Source organism: Tupaia chinensis, unplaced genomic scaffold, assembly GCF_000334495.1.
Source record: "Tupaia chinensis unplaced genomic scaffold, TupChi_1.0 Scaffold000527_1, whole genome shotgun sequence".
In the NCBI taxonomy this organism is placed as follows: Eukaryota; Metazoa; Chordata; class Mammalia; order Scandentia; family Tupaiidae; genus Tupaia; species Tupaia belangeri.
In genome coordinates, this window is record NW_006160040.1 from 4,500,329 (window position 1) to 4,511,043 (window position 10,715).

The 10,715-nt window shown below is 40.5% G+C and overlaps 1 protein-coding gene across 1 annotated transcript in view; it reads right to left on the minus strand.

The window, feature by feature from the left end:
* Window positions 1-6: 6 nt before the first annotated feature.
* The window catches only part of SESN1 (sestrin 1), a gene marked incomplete in the record, with an annotated part of 115,180 nt that continues 104,471 nt past the window's right edge, over window positions 7-10,715 (minus strand). The window contains 6 exon segments of the mRNA XM_027775126.1: window positions 7-491; window positions 1,045-1,189; window positions 2,450-2,640; window positions 4,117-4,229; window positions 5,456-5,603; window positions 10,701-10,715. Of these exon segments, the coding sequence (XP_027630927.1) occupies window positions 405-491; window positions 1,045-1,189; window positions 2,450-2,640; window positions 4,117-4,229; window positions 5,456-5,603; window positions 10,701-10,715 (699 nt within the window).

Genomic DNA, 10,715 nt, shown 5'->3' on the forward strand with positions numbered 1-10,715 from the left:
CAGCACCAAGATCTAAAATTCTTTATGTATAAAGCTTAGTCATTATCCAAGTCCTGTTCTCTGCATGCTCCAATTCTTGTTATCTTATTTAACATAAAAGCAACAGGATTTGGAGAGTTACTATTTGCTGTATTAAAACAGTGACACAGCATCTTGTACTGTCAAAAAGCGAATACTGGGAACGGCAGCCCTTCTTCACAGCTCTAAACTCGAAGCTGCCAAGCATTCACTGCCCGTGCCAGCAGCGTATATATGTCCACAGTAAAGTAGCAGAAACTAAAGGAATCATGGCACAATGGATTTCTGAATTCTTTTATCTACCATTGGTCCTGGGGCTTAGTACCTTCCCCTTGTAGACTATATTTGCTGATCATTCCAGAATCATCTTTAACGGAGGAAAGGCATCAGGTCATATAGCGAGTAATGGCTCTCAGAGCATAAAGGAGTTCTGCTTGCATCCTAGCTTCTATAAGAAGCAGATTAACGTGGACCTGAATATAAAACACATCACACAGGAGACGGTTATCAGCATTCATTCTTTCCAGTGCATCTAATAAATATAAACCACAAGTAAATACAATTTTCTATGTACCACTGAAAATGTTTCAAGTATTGAGTTTATTGGAAAGAACATCTATTTCTTAAAAGCTATCTGGTGTTCTTTCTGGATAGATGTTTTGAGCTTTATTTGTATTTGATCATCTTTCTCGGAGGTTTGTTATATTTCAGAAAATCTAACAGTGCTTTATCATAATACAAACTTCCCCTGCCAAATCATTGATGAGTTCTTGCAAAACAGTCTTCTAGAGGATAACAACCATGCCATCATTTCTGAAGATGGGTCAGCCAGCCCACCTGCCCCGTCTTCTCTGTCTTCCTTTACTCTCTCACCATAATGAGTTCCCTTCCACGGGGTACCTGAGACAGCTGTCCGGGAAATGTTTTCCCTTGCGTTGGTAGGATGATGCAAAGGGGTTGTCATTAGGTTAGCTGGAGAACAAGGTCACTGCTAAGTTAGAGTAAGAAGCCACAACAGGTACGTACCTTCTCAGAGTGCTTGAACTGCCTCCAGAAGCTATCATACATTCTTTTGGTAACCTTTTCAGGAGTGCAAACAACAGTTTTGATATAAACTTTAAAGCTACGATCCAATAGCTGGTTAATTTCACCATAGTCATAGTCGTCATATCTGTTAAGACATAGTGAGAATTACAGTATTTTCAGTGTGTGGAGTCTGTTTTCCTCTTACAGAAGTATACTCATCAATAGTTGAATGTTACATTCCTTCTCTTTGTAGGCAGCTTTCCCCAAAAAGTGATAAAGCGTTCCAATATTTAAATTGGAGGTGGCTGAGTAAAGGGAAAAGGAGCAGCGTATTTAGGGAGAGGAACAGAAAGTTTGTAGCATCCAAGCAAACCATTCCTGAAAGCTAACAATATTAATACTGCGGCGTAAGTAGCACCAAGCAACAGTGAGGATTTATAATCACGAACAAGCAACCACACTGGGAGGAACCAATTCTAAAAACTGGGCTTACAAGTATTGCTGAAATGAAATGAATCACAGCAGTAGTATGACATGATACATATATTGTAATTCACATGAGTAAATTTGAAAAAGAAAATTATTTTACATTTCCTAGAGTTTCTGGGGTCATGAGGGAAAAGGGTGAAAAGGGAGGGGTGTCCTATATATGGCCTGTGTTTATACTTAGCTCAGGAGCCACGGTCACATGCCCCAGTGTCAGCCCTGCCGCACTAGGTGATGGACTCCAGATCGACACAGACACGGAAGCCAGCTACTGGGCTTTCAGCGGAAAAGGAAAAAGGTTCTCATGAAGCTGGTCCCATGCTGTTCAGAAGTTAAAGCCAACCACCTGTCACTGATTGGTAGGAAATTAGTTTAAAATTGGTCAGGTGTGCCTTAAGTGACCAGAGGCAATGACAGAAGGATGCCAAGAGAAAGCACTGCAGCACGCAGTCTGTGTGCACGTGTGAGGGGCGGCGTAGGATGGCTGCATTTTCTATAAAACACCATGTGGCCAAATACCAACCAGTAAGGACAGGAGAGTTTTGTTTTGATGAAGTATTGGGGCGGGGTACACTTCAAAAGGAGCGTGAGAACAACCAGAGGGGCAATGTAAGGGTACGGAGTGTCGAGAAGGTAGAGAGATTCAACGACGATCTTGGCCCCCTTCATCTATGTCCTAGGACCAGCTTGCCTCTCTCCTTTTCCCCTGGGACACCTGTCATTCAACGTGATCAGTGTCCCTAACTCTCCTTCCTGCCTAGCTAGGAGAAAGGGAAAAATTAAGCTGTGAGAAAGGGGTTCTTTGAAGCACAGGGATAACCTACCAGGGAAGGGACGACTGTGTTTATGTTGTGTGTCTCTGTACTCCAGGCACCCGAGAATTCAGCAGAGCAAGATCTCTGTAAGAAAACGGACCTACCGTATTCCAAACATGCAGTGAATATAGTTCCAAATAGCCCGTCTTAGCATTGAGGTATCGACATCTTTGTGCATTGCCATCGTGTTGTAAGTAAGATTGTAAGCAATGTGAAATTTTTCATCAATCAGCTGCCCCACATCTGGATAAAGGCGATTTACCAAAGAATAACCATGATCTTCCCAGCAATAGTCCTAACACAGAGAGTAGAACAAATGTGACTAAACACGGCCAAGTGTGGTTCCAAGCCTGTGGCTCTGCAGTGTAGGGTTACTGGCCTGATGTTTTCAATTTCCATACTGCAACATGCAAAAGGTTATGTTTTGTAACTCACTGAATTTCAAAACCAATGAAGTCTCTTTCCCGTCCACATAAGCCACTGTTTTGCAGCTTTATTTCCTTGTCTCTCAGCCCCTAGAGGCAACCCATCTCGGCACTCCCCACTCCTTTTCCATCACTGTAGCCATTCATATAATTCTAAATTTTGTGAATTTTTCATTGAACACACTTATCACTTACTCCTTCTCCTCCTCCTGCCTCCCCCTTCTGACTTTCGGCCCTGTTAACCACATTTCCCAATTAAGTTTTCCTCCCTTTCACTTTAAGCTCTTACTTCTATGTTTCTCCCATATTTATTTTCCTGAAACACCTCTTTGACATCATTGTCATTACTCTAGTCAAAACCAACCATCTATGTACTCCACTATGAACTGCTTTAGCATTTAAAGGACACTTGACCAGTTATACACCGATCTGTCACTAATAACTGGAGGAATCCTGGCTGGAAGCTCTCGCTCTGTCCCTCAACCTCAGCTCAGTTACTGCCTACAGTCTCTTCTTACAATGCCCTTGATTTTTGGCCACTGACTCAAACCTCCCTCCATAACATTTCCATCTACACAATTTCAATTTGTAATATATTTCAGGGCACAGTTTAACTATCTCTTCCTTGTGTCTAAACTTTGTCCTGTTGAAAAATAGCTTAGTGTGCTGAATAAAGAGAGATCTATGGGTCTCAAATGTGTTCACAAGGGTAGTAAAATATCTGTTATGTAAATGTAACAATTGGGAAATTGGGAACATCGACTCAGGTGAATTAAGTACTTAAATTATTTACAAAACAAATTATTTAAGACATAGATTTAAACTACAGTATGATTATACTGATGAACTGGAAATTACCAGAATAGAGTACGGAATAAATATTTAGTATTTAATTGGCAACTCAACTTTTATTCTAGAACTAGAAACCATACCTCCTTGCAATATTGCTGGCAAAGCACTCACTTAACGTAATTCTCAAATCTATTGGGTGGTTGGAAAAATCTTGATGTATTTTTCTATGCAAAATGCGTCATGACTTTTCTGATGACTCAATAGGTGCCTCTTTCTTAAGAGAAAGACCTAAGATTAAGGCCAATTTTCTTCTTTTTTGGACAGGCTCTCACTATGTCTGGCACTTTCACACAGGGTCTGGCTGTTCCATACTGGCCACAAGCTCATGATCCTCCTACCTCAGCCTCTGGGTAGCTGGGGCTATTCTGGGCCAGGGAGCAGACCTGGGCCTTAGTCGGCCAGTAGCAGTGTCTACCAGAGTGTGCTACCTTGACTGGATCCAGATCGAGACACTCCTAATCAATCATGTGCATACTGCAAGGTGTAATTTTTACCTGAACGCGAAATGTTGGAACATGCATCCCATGTCTAGAGAAATCCTTATAGCCGTAACTAGTATCCTCAAAGTGACGAGATACATCTCTTGCTGGTGAAACTTCCTCGTCATCTGAAATCATTAAAAAGTCACTGAAAGCTTTCCCAAAAATAGGAGACTAGTTACATTTCTCTTTACCTGTAACAAGTAAAACTAGTAATCAGTACCAACCAAAGTAAAGTGTTAAAACTCCAGAAAAACATAGTTTATGGGCCAGCGTGTGGTGGTTAAGGTAGCTGGATCCCACGTGGCCAACTGTGTGGTTCAAATCCTGGACCCGGCAGCCTGGAAAACATGCTTTATGTGTGCATGCCCAAATCCCAAGAGGAGAATGAAGCAGAAGGGACTGAGGCCTAGCCATCACCCGGTGGTGGTGGTGGGGGTGCTTTCTCACTTTCTCTGCCTGGCAAGCACACACACCCTATAGCAAAATTTTTTAAACAGCATTGCGTACGACTTGTGAACATCTTTCAGGGTAATATTTAGGATGATAACAACAACTATTAAAATTAGCTATGCTCTAAAATTTAGCACTTAAAGACTAATTTAGTTGATTACTAACATCACATAAAAGGTATCAAAGAAAGGACTTGTGAGTCAATATATTTACAAGGTTTTCTGCACTGGGCCTAAGCCTTTCTATTGATAAAATATGTCTAGGAGTTGATATGATTGTTGTTTAAAATAAGTACTGTATAATATGACATCCATACATTCAGGTAGATAGAAACACAGACTACTTTGATAAAAACAAGCTAACCCCCAATCTCTACAAGTTTGATTTTTTTCTTTGCTATTAAGAAACTTGGTGCTTTTAATATTTATACTCCCTGCTCCCCCAACCATTACTGTCAAAATAATTTAAACATTTAGCTTTTTCCCACAAATCATTGTTGTTTATGATAAAGCACATGTGTGTGTGCAAGAAAGAGACAGAGAAGCTCCTTCCACAGTGGCTGGCCCCCCTAGAATCCCATTTCTACGGCTGTGCATACGTGCCGACTAGGCCGGGATTCAAACCACGGTTAGCATGTATCTTCATTCCTGAGGTCTGGTATGCTACCGACTATGCACAGAGGCTGGGTCCACAGATCACAGCATTTTAAAATCACAGGTCTCAACAAGCTCAATTTCCTCATGTCAATGAAGAGAATAAAAGACACTCATACGTTAAACTTTGTGAACTTGAGTAAATTACTTGCTTTAAAAGTCATTTGTATATATGAATACCTGTCATAGCCTCTCTAAAGTTCGGTTTGTAATAGAAATGATATGTCCAGCGACATGGTTGCTCTTACCTGAAGAGAAGACAAACATGCTCTCTCTCTTTTCCATTTCGAAACGAGAAGTCATCTCTTCCTGACTTGCCTCCTCTTCATCTCGACATTCCTGTAACTGTCTCATCTTTTCCATGAGGGCTTCAACCTCAAAGAAGGAATCACTTACCTGAAAAGAAAATATAATTAATGTTACTATGCAGAAACAGAAGGAAATTCATCATCAACCTTATTAAGTCTGTCTCATAAGAATTTGTATCTTAACAGAATATAGGAAAAATAAATTTAAAAAATTGTAATGCACATGAATGAATCAAAAACTAAATTATTTTAGCTAATTAGGCATGCAGATAGGCAGATTTTAAAATGTTAAGAGCATTTTAAAACTGATTTTAAGAATATTCTAATGTTTTTACCTTACAGACTTAGTAATGATGTTATCACTATCCATGCAGTTTTAAAAATTTAACACTACTTGCCAACTTTAGATAGAGCTGAATAAAAGTTAACTTCTAGCTAGCCAATTAAAGAAGGTACACAAAGTGTAACTGGTATTGCATAAACTGCACACTGGGCATAATGTGAACATATCTATAACTTAAAAAAAGCTTGAGCCAGCTGGTGGGATAGTGGTGAAGGCAGCTGGATCCCACATGGTTGACCATGTGGTTTGAATCCTGAATTGGCTTTAAAGAAAAAAAAAAAAGTTGTGTGTAGCTGCATGCATGCCCCAAATCCTGAAGAATGAGAGAGAGGGAGGGGGCGCTGACAGGTGGCATGGTGGCTAAGGGCACTGGACTTCCACAAGGCCGACCACGATTTGAGTCCCGACCTGGCAGCTTGCTTTCTCACTTTACCCCCCGCCCCCGTTCCTCTCTGGTAAAAACTGAAATAAATAAAGTTAAAATAAAAATAATTCTTAAAAAAGAAGAATGGAGAGATGGAGAAGGAATTGAAGCATGGCTCTTCCTCACGGCGGGGAGCATGCTCTGTCTCTTTCTCTCTCTACTTCCAGTGAGCACATGCGCCCTCTGGCAAATTACAAAAGGAATAAATAAATTAGTAATCAACTCTATTTATACAACTTACAAACAAGACTGAAACATGTCTTTACATGGCTGGAGTTGGCCACCTGATAGCTATAAATGGGGCTGGCAGCTCAGCTGTCACTTGTTGGGATGACTACAGTAGTGTCACATCTATAACGACACATCTGACATATGAGAGCTGGCCGGCCACAGTGGTCTGAAACTAGTTGAACCATTTACGTTTCTATATCTTACTGTATTCTTTAGTATAAAAGCTGGATCAATTCTGTGGAATTTATCTTATAAAATGGATAGAAGAAGTGTTAAAATCTCAGATCTCAATATTCAAATACAAGTTAACGTTTCTCCCCTTACAAATTTAAATTCTTTTGACAAGAAAATTAAGATCTTTTATCTTCCACTCCTTTTGTGGCATCCACCCACTGATCCTTCAGCATTCGCTTACACACTTAACCCTTAGCAGTCTACAGTCAATTCCACACCCCTCAATTAATGCCACACAGTGCCCTGCTCTCCCCTTTCAGAGGGATTACCAATTTGTAATTTTTATTTGCATTATATTGATTTAACACCTGCTTCCCAGAGCAAACCTTCATGAGGGTAGGGGACCTGCCAGTCTAGTTTACTAGTATATATCCAGAGCCTAGCACAGTACCTGGCATATAGTAGATATTAAAAAAATACTTGTTGCAGAATGACTGTCAGGATAACTCCCAACAACCTATATTGCAAGTGCTTCATATTCTCACATGATCTGAACAGTTACACCAACATACCCTGTGCTAGGTTCTTTGTCTAAAAATTTCATAACAGAAAGTGGTCCTATGGGGCCAGGTGGTATAGCAGTTAAGGTACTAGACTCCCACATGGCTGACCACAGACTGAGTCCTGGACCTAGTAGCTTGAAACCCACACTGGACATGTGTGTGTGCCCAGAATCCCAGGAGAAATAGAGAGGGGACTGAGGTATGACCATCCCCTCTTGGGGGTGATATCTCTCTTTCTCTCCAGGGAACGCATGTGCCCTAGAGCAAAATTCTCACCAAAAAAAAAAAAAAGGGTTCCTATAATGGCATGAAAAATTCTCCTGGGGGGCCAGCAGATAGCATGGTGGTAAAGGCACTGGACATGGTTCAAGTCCTGGACCTAGCGGCTTGCTTTCTCACCCCTGCCCCCTGGTCTCTCTCTGGTGAGTGCATATGTCCTATAGCAAATTAAAAAAAAAAAAAGATAAAATAAATCTCTTTAAAAAATTCTCCTTGTACATACATTACCAAAGTTATTTCTGACAGTCAGCAAGGAAATAAAGGACTGTAAGGGATCAGGTTGCTTAACAAAATGACTAAACGTTTCAAACAACACAAAGTCTCTTTCAATTCTCATGATCCCTCATTATATTAATTTGCCTATTTTTCTCTAAGAAAGAGCTCAACTTTTTAAAAAGAATTATTTAATTCCATTTGTTGTTGTTATTTTTCTAATTTCACCAGACACAGAGGGAAAAGTGAAAAATCAAGCTGCCAGGTCCAAGACTTGAACCAGTCAGCCATGTGGGAGTCCAGCACCTTATTCACCAGGCTACCTGCTGGTCCCAGGAGCCCAACTTTTAAGTATTAGGAAAGACAATTTTTAAAAAATATATATTTTTAATAATTATTTTGTTTAACTTTTTTTTTTTTTTTTTTTTACTTAATTTGACCAGACAGGGATAGAGTGAGAGAGAGAGAGTAAGAAAGCAAGCTGTCAGGTCTGGAACTTGAGTCCAGCGCCCTTAACCACCATGCCACCTGCCGACCCCAGGAAAGACAATTCTTGATGCATTATATTGAAATAACAGAACAAGGAGAAAGTAGGTTTTGTTTTTTTTTTTTTTTGCTTCTAGATTAATCTGAAGTTATCAGTGATGAAACATTAAGGAATCTTATTAAAATGTTAATACCAAATAGAATTATTTTAAAAATTTGCTTTCTATGTGAAGAACTGAGTCAGGTATCAGATAATGCACCTGAAGAATGAGCTCAGTCACACCACTGCCAAATGCCATCAGTGTGGGCTATAAATACCTTCTTAAGTATTCCACTAAACACCTGGGAATAGGGAACTTACCTACTAAAGAAATAAATCCTCTTCTTCACTATTAGCTCTTGTAATAGCTGGGTAACTAGAAGCAATCAAGCAATTTTTCTTTAGCCTTATACTAAACCACTGGTAGGGAAGGACAGGAATCTGACTCCTAGTATCTTAGCAACTAGCTACTCTCTCTCAGCCCCTCTCATAACCCCTGGCTCTGAGAAAGGATCACTGGCCATGTGCAGATCTATAGCATGAGCCAAGGAGCTCAACAGCAGGGGAGACACACAGTGGTGGGCCCTGTCAGCACAGTACTGTGATCCATCTTGGGAAGTAATTCTCCTTCATGTGTAACTTCGCCATATGTAAATGCTACTTTATTCATCACTTGACAAATACCAAGTGCTGCACTAGGCATTTCACATCTCTAGAGACATTTCATTTAAACCTCACAATGACTTCCTGATTTACCTCTACTTAGAAGTAAAAAAGGCTAAGGTTCAGAAATGTTTGATAATTTGCCCAAAGTCAAATGTTTAAGTGAAGGGCAATTCAACTTGTCCAAATGTGTTTCAAAGGAATAATACAACTGAGAAAATGTGCGCAAAGCATTCAGATGGCTGTGACGCGGTTTCTGTGATTGCTGGCTCTCATAAATGCAGGATCCATGCACTTGTCAAGAGTCAAAGAGAGAGGGAAAAGCATCCCCCAATGGTCACACTGCAATCCTTTCTCCTCCATTTCTCATCCCCCTGGGACTCAGGGCACACAGGACTAGCATGGGTTTAAAGCCATGAGGGCTGGAATTTGAACCACAGTCAGCCATGCTGTGTGGGATCCTTAATCACTGTGCTGTGGGCTGGTCCCTGGGAGGTGTGTGTGTGTGTGTGTGTGTGTGTGTGTTTAAATAGTCAGAGGGCATGTGTGCTCACCAGTGACAGAGAGAGCAAGCTACCCCCAAATGAAATGTGGTCACACTGCAATTCCTTCTCTTCCATTTTTCCCTCCTATTGGGATTTGGGGCATTTACACATACCTATCAAGTTTCCCAAGCCTCTGGGGCTGAGATTTAAACTATAGTTAGTCATGTGGGATATTAGGCTATGGGGTCAGTCCTTTTAAAAAATTTTTTTAGTCAACTAATTTTTTGGAAACAGGATCTTGCTATGTTGCCCAGACTACCCTTGAACTTGTGATCATTCTATTTAGCCTCCTGAATAGCTGGGATCACAGGTGTGCATCACCTTGCCAGGCAAAAAAGAATTTTAAGGAAAGAAATTTCCAGGTCAAAGCTCGTTAAATCTTCTAAAAGATGAACAGTTATGAAGCCAGCCTGTTTCTTTTGCACAAAGGGGAAGACAAGGATGTGATCGGCACCAGAAAGCCTGCACCACCAGGCCACACTATTTTCAGGCTTCTCTCATCTCACTTGCAGCAGTTATTCAGGATTAGCATCTGATGGGGCACATGATGTTGGATCTTGGTGCTAAAATTACTTGAGACTCTTGAGAGAGTCTTGTAACCTTGTATAGGCCCTGACTAACGATGGACATTTGAAGGCAGTCAAATCTTTACCAAATGAATAGCCATGGGGCCTAAGATCTCTATGGACTTAATTGGGCAGATTTTCTAAGAAGTCAAATGAAATAGCAATTATTGTGATTAGTCTTATGACAATCCCATCATAAATATAAGTTGGATATCCCCAACTAAAAAATCTGAAATCTTCCAAAATCTGAAATGTTGAGCACTAATATGACATTATGAGCGAAAATTTCCATACCTCATGTCATGTGATGGGTCGCAGTCAAAATACAAGTTCATAACACTGTATTCAGTATCCCCAGGGGAGAAAAGACCCTCCCAGCCCCCTTTAGCGGTGAGCTATCTTTTCTGTGCTCCAATTCTCCCATGTAAGCACAGTCACAAAGGGTTTCCTGCACAAAACATTACTGTGTAAAAATTACCTTCAGGCTATCGGATGTATATAAAACATGCATGAATGTCATGGTTGGACTCGGGTCCCATCCTTAAATGATCTCCTTGTGTGTATACAAATATCCTCAAATCCGAAAACATACAAAATCTGAAACACTTCCAGCCTCAACCATCTCAGGTAAGGACTACTCGACCTGTAACAAACTTACCGAAACATTTCCTGC